At 41.3% G+C, this 20,205-nt stretch overlaps 1 protein-coding gene across 3 annotated transcripts; it reads left to right on the forward strand.

The window, feature by feature from the left end:
• The first annotated feature begins 514 nt into the window (after positions 1-514).
• On the forward strand, positions 515-17,771 carry fbxw11a (F-box and WD repeat domain containing 11a). 3 transcript variants are annotated; one of them, XM_079669911.1, is made up of 13 exons: positions 515-673; positions 5,096-5,164; positions 6,085-6,304; positions 7,214-7,400; positions 7,639-7,729; positions 8,223-8,360; positions 9,651-9,769; positions 13,996-14,245; positions 15,103-15,221; positions 15,445-15,555; positions 15,669-15,747; positions 16,225-16,389; positions 16,548-17,771. In XM_079669911.1, exons 1-12 carry the CDS (start codon positions 635-637, stop codon positions 16,384-16,386), a joined length of 1,584 nt encoding a protein of 527 aa, XP_079526037.1. In that variant the 5' UTR covers positions 515-634; the 3' UTR covers positions 16,387-16,389; positions 16,548-17,771. The 3 variants fall into 3 exon arrangements, with proteins under 3 accessions (XP_079526037.1, XP_079526038.1, XP_079526039.1); XM_079669912.1 differs by lacking the exon at positions 515-673 and adding an exon at positions 902-1,111; XM_079669913.1 differs by lacking the exon at positions 515-673 and adding an exon at positions 2,985-3,097.
• The last annotated feature ends 2,434 nt before the right edge of the window (positions 17,772-20,205 follow it).

Below are 20,205 nucleotides of genomic sequence, written 5' to 3' on the forward strand. Positions count from 1 at the left end.
ACATGCTTTTATGCAAGAGGTCCCTGGTGTAACTTTCATCCCTCTGTGTATTCACTTGCATTCTTTTTAAGCATATGTCTAAGATATGCAATTTGGTGGAGATATCATGAAACAACCCAAACATCTTCTCTGAATTGTATTTGGCCTTATTTTTTCAAATATTTGAAGAAAAAACAACTTGAAAACACAATATCAGTTACTGGTTTTTGGACAGGATTACAATTAACATTTCCTTTAATCACACATGACATTACAACCGCCGACATCCTGCAGCAGCTCATAGCAAAGCTATGCGGATGATTGATTTTGCCTTAGTGTATTCCACTTCAGGATAGCAACAGCATCTTCATCCATTTGCCCTTTTGTTTGGGGGAGTCACCGGGGAAGCCTTGGTAGCACGGTAAGCCAATCAATAAAAAGCAAACTTACGAAATCACTCCCCCTTTGACCAAATCTGTCCAATCAGCGCGTTTTTTCATCGCATGGGCGTTACCATCGCCCCCACCCACCCTTTTGACACTGCCCTACCAAAGCTGTGTGGTTGAGCGAAGTGAATGACGTCTCTGCATTTGCGGGCCGCCGACGCAGGGCTGGGTTTCCATTTTCAGAGCGAGTTTCGGGGGGGATCGTCAACATGGAGCCGGAGATGGAGGACAAAACGTTGGAGCTTATGGTAAGAATCGTTTCGTTATGGCATCCTGGACATCCGAAGTGTTCAGTATCGCTCTTATTTCGGGGGTAAGAGCCGAGACTCCACTCGACGGCAGGAACGAGCTGAAGCGGCTTGAGAGGTGGAGGAGAAAGGAGGGGGGACCAGAAAACAGAGGGAGGGCCTGAAATTATCGATACATTTCGCTAGGATTGCTCCGCATACTGGATAAACAAATAGCCGAGACCTTGACTTCGGCATCTGATAGATTATAGTCATTTGTTGTTTGAGATAACACTGGTACACAGCGGAGGAATTGAACGGTAGACGTCCGGTCGTCGGCCGAAGACAGGATCCTCGGGGTAACGCTCACTGCGGTGACGCTGCGCCACTTTAACTGGGCCCTGTCTGATACCTAGCCTCGCAGCTAACACAGGCTACAGGGCGATCAACCACGCAAATGTACGGGTATGTTATATTATGTACTTTATGTTAGGCGTCTTCATGGTAATCGATACGTGGATCAGTCAAGTACATTTCATTATACAACGGGATGTTGTTAAACATCGTAACAGTGTGCTGGTTCTCTGTTTATATTTTCAAAGTGCGTAGAAGGAAGTGTAGTACTTTTTCATTCACATAGCGTTTACCACGATTAGCGAGGTAGCAATTAGCTTTGTAGCTAAGATGCTAAAAATGCTAGGTGTACTTGACAGCTATTACCATACCAAAACAGACAATTGACCTGGGTGATGAAAACTCTATTGTTAACCAGAATCACGAACTCTCCGTTTAATGTCGCTTCCTCTCTATATACGGTCATATTTTGGTCAATAAGGTCTCTTTCCTGTTAAATGATAAGCTATCTTGATAAGCTAACCAGCTAGGCTAACGTTAGCTCAGTAATAGCTAACATTAAGATTACAGGGGTCAAAGTGGTCTCCAGGAAGACGCAATTTAAGATTAGGCACAACTGTGTTTAGTCAATTAAAGTATGGATGTGTTTCCTTTCGTGTGGCTGCTCCTCGTACTACATATCTGAAGTACCGCACAGCCCTCAGCTTCCCCAACAAACACATCAATTGTATTGCTATTGACATAGCACGTTAGGCCCTAAAAGTTACATTAATATCTTAGATTGTTTTGTCGATTATAGGGACCAGACGTCTCCTGTGACACACTCTAGTGCATGAGTGAGCAGGTAGTGCCTATTTTTTGCTGAAAGGTCCTATCCAAAACTACTACAGATGTTTTACAAACGGTGAATAACTTACTTCAGAGAAATGAAAATTCACCAAGAGACCGAAGGATACTTAAGTAAGGTGTTGATAAGCATAACAAACCTTTATACAATGAAATGTAATAGGTCAATTGCTTTCAAAATAATGACTTGATTATAAATACAGAAAATATAAATGTGCCAACATGTTTAGCAAGTAACATTTAAAGACATATTAATGTTGAAAGGAGTTTATTAGCCTAACATAGTATGCAATGTAATGTATCTGTCCACAATAGCACATACTACAGTATCCTAACAACTTAGTTATATTTTACATCATTTATATTTGTCTATCGCTGAAGAACAAAACGTGATAGATGGACACAACTATTACAATTAAAATAAATCTGCATTTGAGCAGGGGTTGTGGTCTGTAATCTCACAGTCCTACAAACCATTTTCAATTTTGTCCTGGTTGTCTCTGCATTTATTTGTTTTTATATCATTTTTGTCCCAGTGATAATCAATAATCACTCATGAGAGTGGGGATGGCAGAACAGTGGGTGGGGTTTCTGTCAAAACAAGAGACCAACATTGACTATTACTCCCCCCCCCCCCCCCCCCTCCCCCTCTACCTATCCCCACCCAGTTCATGTCTAATAATGCTTCTGTGTGTATGTTTATCAGTCTGTATCTTGTGTGTGATGGAGTGTGTGTTCCTGCGCTCACTGTCAATGTGTGTGTAGCTCTAATACTGGTTTTTCCCCTCACTATCCCCCACCTCCTCCCCTCTTCTCCTCTCCTCACCTTTGATGGTTACACACCCACCTCCTCTCAATTTCAAACCAAACCTTATTTATTATCCCATTATATTTATATTTGAACTTTTCCACCGCCTGTCCTATTCCTCGCCAACTCCTCACCACTTCCATCCTTTCATTCATTGATCCATCCATTCACTCATCCCCTTTGGTTTCCTCCTCCCAACTTCCCTCATCAACACACCCCACCCCCCCTTTTCCTTTACTTCCCATCTCTGGTCTCTTGCTCTTCCCTTTCTCTGCCTCCCTCACCCTGTCCACTTGGTTCTCCTCCTCCCTTCCTCTCTCTCTTTCACACAGTGCTCTGTGCCTCGCTCTCTCTGGCTGGGCTGCTCCTCGGTGGCTGAGAGTTTGTGTGCACTCAGGTGCCTGCAGAGCATCCCCTCCAACCGGGCTCACAACCAGGTTCTCTCCTCTTAATTCTGCTGCTCCTTCTCCTCTCCCTTCCCTTTCCTCCCTTGCCATCTCCTCATCCTTCACTTCTGAGCCCACTCCACATGACTCCTCATACCACCCTGGTGCAGACTGCACCCGCTCACCCTCCTACCTCCTCACCTTATGTTGTCCTTTCCTCCCTGTTGGAAGCACACTGCTCTCAGGTTCTTCTCTGGTGTGTCCTCAGACTCTCCCTGCTTGACAAAGAATTGTAGCTTTATAAACTGTAATTAACTTATAATGATGTTAAATCACAGTTGTTGCATCTAAACCAGTCCTCAGGTCACTTAAAAAGTCAAACAGGGTTTTGTGTAATGAAAAGGGAATGCTTTTACATTCAGCGTAAATAGTACACTATTATATATAAGTAATTTGGTGTGAGTGGAGGGAGGATGCAGGGGGTACCAGAGAAAAACCCCACACTGAGTAACATTTTCTTGCCTTCTACCTGGAGGTGTGAGGGCCGAGGTGCGGGGTCTCCCTTCAAGCTCTGAAAGGATACATGCTTGCTTGCCTGCCTGCCTGACCAAACCTGGTCTGTCTGTTTTTTATTTTTCTTTCCTTCTCTTCTTCTGCTCTGCATGATCATCAACATCAGCAAGCCCGTTCTGGCTTCTCGTACCGTCTGCTTGGTTCTTGGTACCCGACCGTTGGTTTGTGTGTTGGTTAGTGCCAACAACTTATCTGTTCTTTTTTGGTTTTGCTCTCCACATTTAGCTGTGTCACCATCTTAGATGGATAATTACATTAAGCAAAACATTTTAAAGATCTTGAAGGGGTTTCGGGTTTTTCTTAAAAACGATCCTGTAAATAAGTATAACTTTTAGTATAATTGATATGAAGAAAGCCTGCTGAAGAAGCAGTAACAGATGAATACAAAGAGATCTCTAATCTACCTTTTTTGCCAACAATGTTGTTTTCAAAGACTGACCTTGTCTCAGTCATCACCTACGCATATATTTGATAGGATCAACTGTCCCAGGTAAAACCTTTTTGTTTTTCCTATTTCCTTGAATTAGTTAGTGACTTGGAAGTCCATCTGGTAATAATGGATACATTAATACCTTTTTTTTTTTTTGTGATCTGGTTGTTGGTTCCCTGTTCATTTCAGGAGAGTCTTCAAAGGCTTCATAGTTCAGGAATAGGCTTGTTTTGTGAAAAAGTAAATGTTACCGTGTGCAAACATGTTGGTTTAAGGCGGTCTCCTGACATCAAAACTCAGGCGTATCTTTAGTCACATCTAAAAAAAAAAGTAAACAGACAGCCCTCATAGATAATGGCAGGTCTCCATGTTGGTTTTTACTTATGTGATGATGAATCAAAGATTATGATATTGCTGCTGGACTGTCCAAAGAAGTGTATATGCTATAAAGAACCTGTTCTTTGCCATTTATGTTTATTAAAACTAAATATATTTTGTGTTAGTTGTCAAGAGACAGGTCAGTCTGTCAATGAGTGATTTGTGCCATCAAAGTGTTGCTATTGAAATGACTTGAGGCACTGTAGCATCTTTGCAGTGCACTAAGGGACTTGCTAGATATTGGTAGGATCCGGTCAACTCCCAGTATTTTTTCTTTTTCTGTCCTGTCTGTATGCTGTTAGTCACTATCAGATTTTATTACAGTCCTGCCCGTGCTGCTGCCAGTGACATACCCAAGATGCTGCAGTTTAATTTCCTGTCCAGACTACTTAGCCAACATCATAGACAAGCAAGCGAATAGATTCCTTTTGTTGCGGTGCTTAGTTGTTTTTACTCCATGTGTGTGTGTGTGTATGCACGGGTGTTTGTGCTCGCCTCAGAAGTCATGATGGTTCCCCTTTCTTGGCTGTGTTTGTGGCACTCTTGTGTCCAGCGCTGTCCACACCGCTGCCCCGGCTCTCACAGTGCCTTCAACACAGATCATGCAAAAATAAAATAAAAACAATAACCCACACCTCTTGTGTTTTTGTTTTTTTTATTGTCTACAGAACACGTCAGGGATGGATTCACAGACCCTCGTGGATGATTTGTCGCCAAAGAAGACCACAGTTCTCAAGGTGTGTGTGTTAACTTTGTGGATCCATGACGGCAGCTTCGTGTCAACAAATAAAGACCTCCTGCTTAGATGCTTTAAAATTACAGTTTTTTTCAAATATGTATATGCTACATAAGAATGTCATACTTAATAAGTTCATTACTTATATTAAAATATCCTACCAAGGTGAACCCTCCTATAAAAGGTTGGCGATATTATAGTTAAAGCACAGCCTTCAAAATCATTACAACATTTAAGGAAGTGCAGTTTATCAGTATTTTAAATTGTGATTGTACTCTTAGTATACTATGGTATCCTCTTCAATTCAAGTATAAACTTCACACTGATGTTGACATTAACATTCCTTTAAATACATTCTTATTCCCACAAACACCCACAATACTGCAGGCTTTTAGTGGTTTAATAGCATTAAAGGTGGGGTATGTAATTTATTTCAGAAACACTTTTTGTTATATTCCATGGAATGCTCTTAACATCCCGATAGCAATGAATATATTTAATGCTTTGACAAAAAATACATAAAAAAAAAAATCATCTGTGGAAGCCGTAGTGCTGTAAAAAGCACGATCAGCCAGGGATGGCCTACCTGCCTGTCAGCCTTCCATCTCCTGCACAAACGTATCTTGTCTGTGTTGGAGGAGGGGCTCTGTAAGGAAGTGGCAGATTTTTCCCGGTTGTGTATTTTCAAATTCTTGCGCACTCAAGCTGGTTTCTCCAAAATGACCTACCCCACCTTTAAACCTCGGCAATGGAAAGTGATTTTAAGTCGGGTCCACCAATAAGAACTTCCTCTTGATCCTGTTCACCAGCTGTTTTTAAGGATGGAAAAATTACCTGACAAGGATTGAGTTGCTATTGTTTTTGTATTCTAATGTAGTATCTCAAATAGAATTTTTAAAATGTGTTTTCTCAAATGTACAGATTAGTAATGGTCCTGTTGCCGTGTCACGCAAGCGTCCGTCAGAGGGGAACTATGAAAAGGAGAAGGAACACTGCATCGCCCTGTTCGACCAGTGGTCGGAGGCCGACCAGGTGGAGTTTGTCGAGCGCCTGATCTCCCGTATGTGCCACTACCAGCACGGCCACATCAACTCCTACCTCAAACCCATGCTGCAGAGGGACTTCATCACTGCGCTGCCAGGTACAAAGACAAAATAAAAGGCAACAATTGGTAGCAAGAACTCCAACAGTGTGCGCTCCATCTTCTCTGACGCAGTGTGACCACAGTTAGGCTGTGTATCTCTGCTTGATACCCTTTAAGGTATTGATCATTATAAACCAGCACCAAGTCGTTTTGAGACTTCTCCAGTCAGTCAAACGATAACAGCATTTAATCCTTTTTGTTGCCAGAATTTGAAAACAATTGCCTATCTCTCTGGTTGTGTTTGAAGCAAATCACCTCTAGGGTGACTTGTGGCCCACTAATGACCCCCAACTCATAGTCTGTAGTCAGAAGATGTTGAGCGCAGTAAAAATATATATTTTTGTCATTTCAACCTTTTCAAAATGTATTACTGTTAAAATAATTTGGGTGGAGTGGTGGGATTTTTACAGTATAGAATGCTTACAGTAACATTATGGGTATTTCATTTAAAAACTTTAAAAAGTATCGGTGTAGTATATTTAAGGGTACTGGATTTGGTACTGGTATCGTAACCTTTTAAACAATACCCATCAGTACAGACAATATTTTGTTTTTTTACAGATTTGCTCAAACAATATCCAGATCTTATAACGGCGAAGTCTATTCAAAAGATTTTCATCCATGGCCAAGTTTTTTCTCTGCTACAAACCTAGAAGTTAAGAGTTAATATGGCCTTCAACAACAACAACATAGATTAAACTAGAGAACGTTTGTACTACATGGTATTCCTAAAATGTTCAAGCCGGTTTTTCTATTGCTGATTTTGTTTTAAAGACATTTCTAAGTATTGATAATAAATACCAACAAACAAGGATTACTTAAAAAAACCAGGCACAGATAAAGCGAGTGTATGAAATCCTATTAATTTCACAGCCAACACTCAGACTCTTCCCTTCCTCCCTCTAGCCCAAGGCTTGGATCACATAGCGGAGAACATCCTGTCTTTCCTGGATGCACGCTCGCTTTGCTCGGCAGAGTTGGTGTGTAAGGAGTGGCAGAGGGTCATCTCTGAGGGTATGCTGTGGAAGAAGCTCATCGAACGCATGGTCCGCACCGACCCGCTCTGGAAAGGCCTGTCTGAGAGACACCAGTGGTGAGAGGATACACATACTTTAGTGTAAAATGGCTGCATGCTGTCTTGAGTTTCTAGGTAAACTACGTGTCTTCAGTAAACTTGTTAAGTGTTCTTTTTACCTGGCATTTATTTAAGATAATTTAAAGTGGATAGCAGTACAGTTATACTTGGTTGGTCTTGACTTTCTGCATTCAAAGAAAGGAAAAATCCCAGTGGATACAAAGCAGCTGTCATTTTTATATTTTTCTTCCCCTAGGGAGAAATATCTGTTCAAGAACCGTACGCCAGAAGTCCCACCCAACTCCTACTATCACTCCCTTTATCCCAAGATCATCCAAGACATAGAGGTAAGACGCAGGAAATGGATTTCAGTATTACCTGTTTTCTCCAGTAATCGACTCTAAAAGCAGTCGTTGTTATTATTATTGCATCAGATTGATCAGATTTCCTTCATTGTTAAAAAGGACATTTTGCAGGCAGTGCATTTCAAAACTCTATGAAACATGTTCCTAAAGCTGCATTTCAAAATGTCATGAGCAGATGTTTTGAGCAATTACACTCTACTTCCCATTGGCTAATCTAATGGTTTTATATTTAAATTACAAATGTATTTGCACTTTTCAGAAGTGTTGTTTTTTTTACACAAAATGCTCACATGTAGAAAATGTTGATTACAGCTAACAAAAGATGTTTAGGTTATGGTTCTGGTGTTACTGATCTCTCCAGTAACATAACATTCGGTTTGACTCCATAATCTCACTCTGTTTAACTGCAGTGCTTCTCTTCCTCTGTTTGCCTTCTGTGTTTCTGTTTCTCATTGTTTCCCCATCTTTTCTCCAGACTATCGAGGCAAATTGGCGATGTGGCAGACACAACTTGCAGAGGATTCAGTGTCGCTCAGAAAATAGTAAAGGGGTTTACTGCCTCCAGTACGACGATGACAAGATCATCAGTGGCCTTAGAGACAATTCCATCAAGGTACGCTTTTATCAAACGGTCAACAACCGAGGTCTGAGATTATTACCATGCCCATTTCATTTGTTTTAATCTTTACTAGACTACCTGGCCACACAAAGCTTCTGGTCCAGAACTACCTGAGCTGTCTGTGTAGTGGACACGTTAATTTAAAAATGCATAAAAGGCTGTTTGTTTCATTATGTGAGATACTCTTCCTTTATGTCTAAGGGGGCCGTGTACAACAGGAAAGAGATGCATGACATGATTTTAATATCCCACATCAACAATAACCAGAAGTACCTGCTTCTTATGGTTGATACCAAAAGGATGATCAATAATTTCACACATATTCAAAAGAAGTACATCACTTCTAGTTTATGCACATCTGAGGTGAAAAGATTGATGATGTAACAGTAATTTATCAGGACAAATTAATTGCAGAGTGAGGCTAGTTGTTTCTATACACCGCATTGTTCCACATTTCACTCATGAAATGTTTTGCACAATACATTTACTGGCCCACAACAGAGCTGGTTAAGGACGCAGTAGCTGCAACCCCCTCTTTGATCAAGGTTAGAGAGAAGAAATGTGGTGAGAATAAATCACTTTAAAACTCATAAGCAGTAAAGGCAAAGCTCAATTTGACCTGACATTTCTGTTGTACTTTTATTAATCACTGATTGGTATCTGTCAAGACTGGAATATAACTACAGCCCTAGCAGTTAGGCATACATTAGACTTGAACATCTTATTTGTGTGTATCAGCAGCAGCAGTTCAGAGCCCAACATGTTGGCCATGAAAGCACATGCATGCTGTGTGTGAGGTTGTTTTCCTCTACCTGCTGTATGAAATGAATCTTTTCTCAGTGCTCAGTGTGGCTTAGCATTTTATTGTCTGTGGCGCTGAGCTAACCCAGCAGACACTGAGAAAAAAACACAAGTGAATTAAAGGATAAAAGGGCTCAGCTCCAAACCCGTTGTGTGTTCCACTTAGCTGTCTGGCCTAGGAGGGGAGAAGAAGAAGATGATGATGAAGAGGAGGGGAGGATTTAGGGAGGAGAAGGGTGCATTTGTCCTATTGTTTGGAGGAGGCTGACGCTTACCCAGGGAAAGGCTGAATGGCTCTTACGTACTCAATCAGAGCTCAGCAGTGGGGAAGTGGGGCATGCACACTGCTGTGAGAACAGGCCGATGTTAACATAACCCCAATCTGCAACCTTTATACAACCACTCGTTTGACCTCTTTCCGTGTCCTCTTCCTCTGCTTCACTCATCTTTCTCCCTTCTTCTTCTCCTCCGGTCTCCTGACAGATCTGGGATAAGCAGTCTCTGGAGTGTCTGAAGATACTGACCGGTCACACAGGATCAGTGTTGTGTCTGCAGTACGACGAGAGGGTCATCGTCACCGGGTCTTCTGACTCGACTGTCAGGTACGACACACATTCAGTAACCGAATGAACACAATGTGTTTTTGGAGAGTGACCAGCTGAAGAAACCTGTTACTCAGAGTTAATTAGGCTGGATGTTTGGATGACTTAAAGGGATTAACTGCTGGGATCCAATGACATTTGTTCATCTTTAGTTCATATATTTTTAGTTTGAACACAATGTACACCCTTGGTTAGCTTTGGCACTATAATGAGATGTGGGGGGGGAAGGAGAAGATGGGCTTTTATAAAGACAAGATTTCTGATACTCCATTATTTTACTACTAGGCTATTATCTCTAGCGGTCAGGTTATAAGTCAACAGTAATGAGCTTCTCCAGGTTTCTTTTTGTATCCATTAGTCAGCCTTGGTGTTGAAGAAGTCATTTGTGCCAAAAGTACATGACACTTTTGTTTCCGTTTCAAAAATCTACAAAACAGAGTAGTTAATACTTTTTTTTTTTTTTTAAATAGTTTGGGCGCAGTAAAGCCAATGCTCTACTTTTGCAGCGAGCACCGCGAGAGAAGCTATGCTTTGCTCCCACAATGCAGTTTGGCGAATCATGACGTCACCCCATTCAAAGTGAATGGGCAGAAGCGTTGAAGCGGCAACGCACGCCGCCGTGTGGACGGGCCGTCAGGCGTGGGACAATGGGAACATTTGATGTCAGATTCATCACATCCAAAATGTGTCTTGCGATGTTATCCTTATATTCATCAATATGCTTAAACTTTTAAAATTGTTTATTGTATCACAGATCGGTCCCATCTTTTTGTACACATCTTTAATATTGAAACACATCCAATCAGATAGTTTAAGGGGGCATTCACACCTAAGAGTCCGCTCCTCTGGTGCGCACCAGACCACAGTTTGTTACATTGTTTCATTTTTCAGAAAGTTCGGTTTGTGGGCAAAATTCAAACGGACTATAAACTTTAAACACAAGTCATGTGCTCGGAAATGCTGTTCAACAGTTGGTCAGACATTAAGCGGGTAAAAAACGCAAATCCCGGCAATTTCTACCGGAGCCTCCGCCATGGAGCATCGGCAGGTTATTTTCATGCTGTTGTTAATCTGGAGAGCATATCAACAGCAACGGCGCGTATGATTATATAATCAGACAACGTGCGACACAAAACATTACAACACATGTAATGAGACGTTCTGCTGTAAGGAGGGGGGTTCACCGACGGCAGGGGACTCTGACTTTTATGTATAGTTTTTAGTTTGATAGTTGTTTTTACTTTACACGACACTGTTCAACACTTCATTCTGCTTCACTCTTTCGCTAACGATTTTGAAGACACCCGTGTTCTTGTGACACGTAAATACTACACTTCCTATGTTTTGGTGCGGACTGCGTTCCCACCAGCGATGAACCGCTCCAGAGTTCACTAGAAAGCGCTCCGAGACCACCTATTTGACCTAATAGGTCTCGGACTGTGTTCTTGAATGTACTTGAATGATAAAATCCATTTTGTGATCTTATCCAAATGCTGCATTCCTGCCCTTTGTGACACACTGACTGACTTGTCTTTTACACTCTAATCTACTTTTCTCACTCCACTAAGTTGTAATTGTAATAGCAGAACAATCTTCATAGCCACTATTCTGTTTGAATACATTACTGCCAACAACTGAACAGAGCAGCAGCTTTAACAATAGTTTGGCTTACAGATTAAACCTACAGCATCTCTCTTCTTTTGCAATATCCGTATCATCTTTAATTTATATGAAAGAAGTCGCATGGCAGAAATAATTACTTTTCATATATGTTCACACCTGTAAGGGATTTCACTAAATCCAATAAGACCACTCATCCTAAAGATGCTAAATGTTTGTTCAGATTTTAAAAGTGAGTGCGTCTGTAGAATAAAATATAAGTTCACAGAGAAACTCACAACATGACGTGTTCTCTTATCACCTGAAACATCAGCCATTGTGTTTCATCTCTTCAGAGCCTGCCAGGAACCTTAGGCAAAATATCTGATGCAAATGTCACCTCTGCTAAAAAAATGGTTGTTGCAGTGGACAACGAAGCATTTTGAAATAAATGTAGAAAATGAATTTCAGCAGTTTATTAACGACTTAAAATGAGCGTTCCTAACCATATTGCACCAAGCTCATTGAAGCTGCTCAAAGTAAGGTCATGTATCAATCAATCAATCAATCAATCAATGTTTATTTATATAGCCCAATATCACAAATGTTACATTTGTCTCAGTGGACTTCACAGTTTGTACAGAATATCAGTATGACAATACGACACCCTCTGTCCTTTGACCCTCACATCGTACAAGGAAAAACTTCCAGAGAAAACCCCACAGTTTAAAGGGGAACATGGGAGAAACCTCAGGGAGAGCAACAGAGGAGGGATCCCTCTCCCAGGACGGACAGACGTGCAATAGATGCCGTGTGTAAATGTATCTGAACAGCCATCATATACAGTTTGATTATAGTCCGTAGAGTCGTAGTCATGACTCAAGTATCTCAATCTTAAGCTTTATTTATTTATATAGCACATTTAAAACAACCTCAGTGGACCAAAGTGCTGTACAGGCAATAAATACAATATAAAATAACTAGGGCTGTCAAGTTAACGCGTTGTTAACGCAAAACAAAATTAACGCCACTAATTATTTTAACGCGATTAACGCATGTGCATTTTTTTGTTCTCGGCTGCCCGTAGTGACAGAGCGCATCGAGTTTTAAAATACCATCTAATCCAAGCACACTGCTGATGCCGACAGCCCCGCTCCTGCCGCCCGCTTGCAGCAGACCACACTTGAAAGTGTGCGGGGGAGACGCCTGGACACGTCTACGAGCAGCAAACTTTCAACAAAGATTGCTAAATGGGTGGCGACAGCGTGCAGGCCAATTAACATTGTGGAGGACGAGGGGCTGCGTGATATAATTCGGGTCGCATCCAACGACTGCACTTATGAGTTGCCTTCCAGAGCCACCACTGTGTCGAAAATACACAATTTGTATGAAGTCCAAACAGCGAAAGTAGAGGAGGATTTAAGAAGACTATTGGACTTCACTCAGTAATGACAGTTACCTCGGGGTCACAGCGCATTATTTTGACCCACAGTGGGAACTTCAGTCTCATGCTTTGACAATTATGAAAACAGAGGAGGGGCATGCACGCGCGCACACACACACACACACACAGTATTATTGTATGAGAGAGGTTCCAGGTTGAATTGAGGCAAATATTTGTAATGTTCAAATGATAATAAACAAACATTTGCATAAAGCATATTTGTCCACTCATATGTTGATAAGAGTATTAAAAACTTTAAAAATATCTCTAAGGTACATTTAGAACGGATAAAAAATGTGCGATTAATCGCGATTAAATATTTTTAATCGACTGACAGCCCTAAAAATAACACAATGAGTCAAATAATAAAACAATTATTAAAAAGCACAATAACTAGAAACATATAAAAAGAAATGTAACAATGTTATGTTAAACTAGTATTAAAAGTACCTGAGGCGCCTCCAGTTTACTGTTAGTTCCCACCCAACCTGCTCACAGTGCTTACAAGAAATAAACATGAGGCTGTTTATTGTTTTATGAGTCAGATTTACTATGATTACCAGAGATAGTACAACAGTTTTATTGCCGATATTTAAAGACCTGGCGTGTTTGTATATGTTGAGACTTGCTTGGCTACTGCACACAGAAGCTCAGTATTAATTCTCTTATAACTTCACACTTCAGCCCTACTTGCTGGGCGGTATCCAAGGAAAATGTGACTTCACTTCCTTAGCGACAACTTGACGGGCACTTTGTTTGTAGTTTTGGTTGTCAGCTTTTCCAGTGTTTCCTGTATTTCCCTCTCAATGCCCAGCGGTACAGTTCAGTGACATGTTAGTGTGTGCGTGTGAAGCTTGAGTTACTCACCATTGTAAAACTAATAAACATTATTATCTCTCCTGTCTCTATTGTTCCCTTTTCTTCTTCATTACCATTACATTTCCTTTCCACTCTGCATCCTCAACCCTCTTTTCATTTTCACTGCTCTCCCCAATGCCCATATCTTATTTGTCCTACTCCCCCCTTTCCTCCATCACTTTCCACTTTTCTCACTTCTTTGTCATTCCTTCCACACTTTGTCTTCACATCTCCATTTTTTTTCTTCCTGCCTTTTCTTTTCCTCTGTCTCCTATGCTCTTATCATTCCTCCCACTTCTCTTCTCTCTCCCTTCCTCCTCTGCAGGGTGTGGGAGGTCACGACGGGTGAGGTACTGAACACACTGATCCACCACAACGAGGCAGTTCTTCACCTGCGCTTCGCCAACGGCCTGATGGTCACCTGCTCGAAAGACCGTTCAATTGCCGTCTGGGACATGGCCTCTCCTACTGACATCAGCCTTCGTCGTGTCCTTGTGGGACACCGAGCTGCCGTCAACGTGGTCGATTTCGACGACAAATACATTGTGTCCGCCTCAGGGGACCGCACCATCAAGGTAACATCAACTGAGAAGTGTTTTAGAGAAGTGCTGCAGGGCTTGGGCTTTATGACATGTTATTACTATAAAGCCTCTGTCTCACACAGTTCATGGGAAATGACTAAGATAACCTTTCAGGCAGTGCAGCTTATTTTCACTATTCACACATGTTCAACTTTCAGAAACATTTCTTTCTTGCAACCTTATTTTTATACGTAACATGGCAATGCCTGAAAACATGGGGTTAGGGACAGTCCAGCAGGTGGCGGTATTGCAACTGCCATTAAACTAACCAAAAAAAGAAGTGGCAAGACAGGCCTCATGTACGGATATTTGGGTGTTGACTTTTCCTATGTTAAGGAATACGGATGTTATTAAAAGGGCGGTCTGTTTGACTAAACTATAGTGAAAGGTCAAAGTTTCAACAATCGTTTGTGATTGTTATGCTGCGTGTGTTACTGTAACCTGAATCATGCATTATTAGAAAAACAATGGATGACTTGTGAAAACGTGTTGCTTATGGTCTCTCACTGTGTGGGTGTTCGTCATTATTATACTCTTGTGATTGGTTTGATCGCCCCACATGAGAGCCCCTCTTTCTTGTCACTGCAATCATACTTTTAAATACAGCTTTCACACTTGGCCCCACGTTACATGGGTACACTGCATGTGTGAAAATGGCTTAAAGTTTTGAGCACAAAGGGGATTATTTGTCATATTGTTTGAAATGATGCGTCCCTTGTGAGGTGTCCACACTGCTCTACTGCAATCCCTTTGTTCCTACATCAAATCCATCATCATGAGCTTTGGTGAGATGCACTCCTGAATAAATACAGGCCACTGTTTCACAGCGCTCTCTGTGTTGCCCCCTGTAGGTATGGAGCACCAGCACCTGTGAGTTTGTGCGCACTCTAAATGGTCATAAGAGGGGCATCGCCTGTCTACAGTACAGAGATCGCCTGGTGGTCAGCGGCTCATCCGACAACACAATCCGGTACGTGTGAGAATTACAATGTAAATGGTTGATATCATGTTGTATTTATATTTAAAATGTCCATTTATTAAAATCACTTCCAACTAAATAATTTGTTTGATGATGATCTTAATGTAGTCCAAAGATTGGCAGGGGGCATAACTGGCCCCTGCTCTTCTGTAAAAGTGGCCCCCTGTCAAAGCTGAGAGATCTTATGTGTTTACTGAGACTTCTCTCTCTCCAGGTTATGGGACATAGAGTGTGGTGCATGTTTGCGAGTGCTGGAAGGTCACGAGGAGCTGGTGCGTTGCATCCGCTTCGATAACAAAAGGATTGTCAGTGGCGCCTACGATGGGTCAGTATCATTCACACACACGCACACACACACACACACACACACACACAGAGCTTTCTGCATGAGACGCATTTAGTGTCTGACATTTTGTTGTCTCACGTTTCGTCCTGCAGCAAGATCAAGGTGTGGGACCTGCAGGCAGCGCTGGACCCACGGGCCCCCGCCAGCACATTATGTCTGCGCACTCTAGTGGTAAGTCCCTTCTGAGAGCCTGTTACCTACTTGTAATGTATGCTTTATAATTTAAGAATTATTCAGTAAACTGTATTGTAAAGCCAGATATAATGATCAGTTTTGTTTTCAAAACATTTAGTAGAATCTGCCTCTCTTAAGTGTATTATCACTGGTTGATCTGCTGTGGATTTACTCTGTGAGATGTTACTGACATTTAGTCTACCATCATTGATCCTGATGGGATCGCAGACTTGTGACAGTCCTTTGAGGTTGGACTGCCAAGAGGTTTTCAAAATGTATTCTAATATATATCTGTGGGGGAACTCGAGTGCTTCCCAGATGTAAAGCCTTTATATGTGATGGACAAATCAAACCATTTTACATTGATGTTTTTTCAGTCAACCTGCAACCAATGTGTGATATTGCTGACCCAGAAACATCCATGTTCTGCCTGTTTGTATGAATGTAAACATTATCTGTGAATTGTGTTTCCAGGAGCACTCTGGCCGCGTGTTCCGCCTTCAGTTCGATGAGTTTCAGATCATCAGCAGTTCTCACGACGACACCATTCTGATCTGGGACTTCCTGAACGTCTCGACCAACGGCCAGTCAGAGGGACGGTCTCCCTCCCGCACCTACACTTACATTTCTAGATAGCAGGTACAAACATACTGTCACACTTAGATGATGAGATCTTATATTCTTGTTGTAAAAATGTCCCATGATAAGGTTGTGTTTGTGCATGTTGTATTCAGCCAGTATGATAACGCTCTCTGCCAAGACCCTTGTGTAATTGTTAAATCTTTCCTACCCTCCAGGTGGCGCCATCCACACAACCTTTCTTGGAGGAGCCCAGGGCTATTTGGCTGATGGGTGCGTCCATCTTTTCTCCTTCCTCCTCGTCATCTCTCTGTCCACCCTGACCCCGACACCTCCTCCTCCTGCCCGTTCTGACAGACTCTTGAGCTTGTGCCCATTGCCTGCCAGTACTCTCACATGCACACACAAACACACAGGCCAACACTGATGAGGATTCCCTACTACAGAATCAACACAACTCCCCAAAGAAGTTAATCTTCTTCTACTAATTTATGTTTTGTAAAGTACACTAATGACAGTATTAACTTAGACCTTATATAAGTCACAGGCTCCTTTTTGTCCCCTTAATACAAGCTAATAGCAGCTTCTTCTGCTCAGTTTTCAACCCCAGGTTTCCACAGAAATGGAATTGCTTATAGATATATATTTATATATATATTACACACGCATACACACACAAACAGTGGCACAGTTGGACAGAGGATGACCGGAGCTGTGATGCGGGAGACAGAGACTCTTTACTCGGCTCTAGAAAAAGAGGGAAGGATGGGAGATGAAGGGAGTGAATGAGGGAGAAATGTGAATGGGATGACTTATCTGCTCCCTCTCACTCCCCCAGACTCCTCCCTGTCTCTCTCCACCCTCCCGTGCCCCCCCACGCCCCTCTAACCCCCAGAGATGCACACTCGCTTGGAATATGGGGGCGCACACACTCAAATTTGCGTGAGTGTTTGTGTATGTGGACTTGTGAAGCGGCAGAACAGAGCTGAAGCGTCAAAACAGACAGACATGCATGTGAGGTTGCCTTGGATACAGCATCCCGGTAACCTCTGCTTTTTTTTCTCTTTAACTCTTACTTTCTTACTGTTTTTTATTACTGTTATTTTCTCATTTTATTTGAGTATTTTGGTTCTTAGTACAAAAATCATACTAAGCGTAGTCCTCTTTCTATTTCCCTCTCTTACTGTCTTCTCCTCATTCTTTCTTCTAACTTTGACCCTGTCCATCTGTCTCTTCCACTCCATCTTTCTCTTACCATCATCTACGTGCTTGCTTTGGTTATGAGAGAAGCTGGAACTCAAGAGCTCAAATTTAGCTGTAAACGGAGTTGTCTTGTCAAAAATTGTGTTGTATATTAAAAATGATTTTTTAAAGAAGAAAATGACCTTATTGTGAATAAAGTACTTGACAGTGGTGGAGTGTCGAACCAACTGTAACATGAATGAGTGTCTAATTGTCTGTCTGTTCTTGTCTGTGCATGTGTGAGTGGGTTTGTGCTATGCTACCGCTATCTGCCATGTAGATGCAATTATTTGTTTTTTTGTTTTCTGAATAGCTTCCATATCATGCGACTCCAAATCAATGCAGCATGGTGTAACTACACTAGACAAGTAGGACGCCTCTTTTGATGGGATTTTAGTGATGTTTATTATTTATTTATCGAAATTCAGCTTGTTTCTTTTCAAAAGCTTGTCGTGTGACTCCAAATCAACACAGCATAACTGGACGAGTAGGACACACCTGGTTTTGTGTGTTTGCTTCTTCTATTTTATATAAATATCGTTATTTAACAGTTTCCATTTACTGCAACCCAAGGACTCCAGGTTGTATTGGCACACCGGAAACTTTTATATGAATATATTTTTGAAAGTCTGCATTTCTTTTTTTTGAAAGTCTTGATTTACTCAATTAGCTTCCAGACTACGTGACCAAGTGACTCCAAATCAATGCAGCACATTGTATTACTCCACTGGACTAGAAAAGCCACATCTATTCTTTCTAGTGCTTCAAGTATTGAACATGAATATTGTTTTGTTTTTTAAATGTCAGTTTTTGAAAAAAATGTACACTGCAGAGGAAGGACACAAACTGCTTTTTCTATTTTGTATGAATATTTGTATGCAAAAATCCATATCTTCGGCCTATAAATCCAATCTAAATATAATCTCTAAATGAATGTGTATTGGGCTACTGGACAAGTAATCGTTTGTGCATTGCTAATTTACTTTTATCTACGAAAAAATTCAGCTGGCTACTTTCTAGTCTGTAAGTGAAACCCTGTGGTTAAGGGCGAGGGCTACGATGAGAGCTGCGTCCTGACTGCCCACACTGTCATCATGACCGGAAGACTCCGGAGTTAATGTCCAATATTCATCCAAAAGCTATCTTCACCGTGGACATACCTGCCAACCATGCCAAGTTTCAGCCTTTAGGGGGAGAAACTAGCTGTCCAGAGGTAAGGCTGCAGAGCTGCTGGTCAATACTTCTTTATGTCAAACTGTTTGCAAGGTCAAGTGAGATTGTTCCACTTAAACCAGAGTGTATCTCATTGATGTATGTGAAACCTGTGTGTTCACATCCCTGTAGACATGTTTCTATCCAGGTTCCTGATCAACTTTGTGCACTGTGGGTCTTGATTTCTCAGCATCAAAGTAGTAGTTGGAACCAACTAGCAATCCCGGTTTCTGTTGTACTCCAGTAGCATTTCCACATTTCTCTAAACCAGTGCAGGGTGTGTTAACAAAGGCAGCACATAAGTTGGGAACTCCTAAAGCCTTGTCATCATAACTAAGACACTAGTGCTTATGTAAACTTAAAAAACATACAGCATCCCTGTTGCTGCACTTAAATGTAAGTGATCTATTGGCTAGAAGTACATGTAATGCTCTTGTATCCACTGTGGCATTAATGGATAGCAGCAATTGGGTCGTTTTGGATATACTTGTCCATTCACATTTTATAAAAGGTAGCATTTCCTGAAAAAACATTTGTATCAGATATAAATATATATATATCTGATACAAATGTTTTTTCAGACCCCCCCCCAATAACGCAAAACTGCACGTTTCAGAGTGGCCTTTTATTGTGGCCAGCCTAAGGCACACCTGTGCAATAATCATGCTGTCTAATCAGCATCTTGATATGCCACACCTGTGAGGTGGGATGGATTATCTCGGCAAAGGAGAAGTGCTCACTATCACAGATTTTTTCGGATTTGTGAACAATATTTGAGAGAAATGGTTATTTTGTATATAGAAAATGTTTTAGATCTTTGAGTTCATCTCATGAAAAATGGGAGCAAAAACAAAAGTTTTGCATTTATATTTTTGTTCAGTGTATATATGTATGTATGTATGTGGGTGCAACGTTGAATTCAAAATGATATATGTGTCTCAGTTGATCTACACTGTCCTGTTACCTTAATTTAACTTGTGCATTTGACCGGAAAACTCCAAAGAATCCTACAACTTACCATCACTTTTCCCGATACCAGCAATGTTTCAATGTTCAGGCCCTCATCAGTTAAACTTACCCTTTTTTTACTCTCTAAAGGGAGTACAATTGATTGACAGGTCCTGTTTGCATCCCATGCAGTCCAGTTTGCATTCACTGACTCACAATATTAAAATCTACTTTGTTTTATTTATAACCACATTTTATATGCCTTACAAATTAATTTGATTCTCCCTAACCTATCATAGGCTTTCCAGGCTGCAGTAACTTGTATTGCAAATTGCATTGCATTACAATCATAATGACTTTTTAATTGCTTTGACTTAAATCACCTCACAAGAAACAAATGTTGGTTATACAAGTGTGGACTGCACTTTATTAAGCATGGCCACCAGGTGGGAGTATACCCTCAGCTTTCTCCCA

The sequence above is a fragment of the Notothenia rossii genome, assembly GCF_949606895.1.
Source record: "Notothenia rossii genome assembly, chromosome: 3".
NCBI classification, from domain to species: Eukaryota; Metazoa; Chordata; class Actinopteri; order Perciformes; family Nototheniidae; genus Notothenia; species Notothenia rossii.

Excerpts from the sequence above, each read along its gene's own strand:
- fbxw11a (XM_079669911.1), top strand. The coding sequence starts at position 635 with ATGGAGCCGGAGATGGAGGACAAAACGTTGGAGCTTATG. Across the intron at positions 5,165-6,084 it reads AGAAGACCACAGTTCTCAAG|ATTAGTAATGGTCCTGTTGC; the intron begins GTGTGTGTGTTA and ends TCAAATGTACAG. Across the intron at positions 15,748-16,224 it reads TATGTCTGCGCACTCTAGTG|GAGCACTCTGGCCGCGTGTT; the intron begins GTAAGTCCCTTC and ends TTGTGTTTCCAG.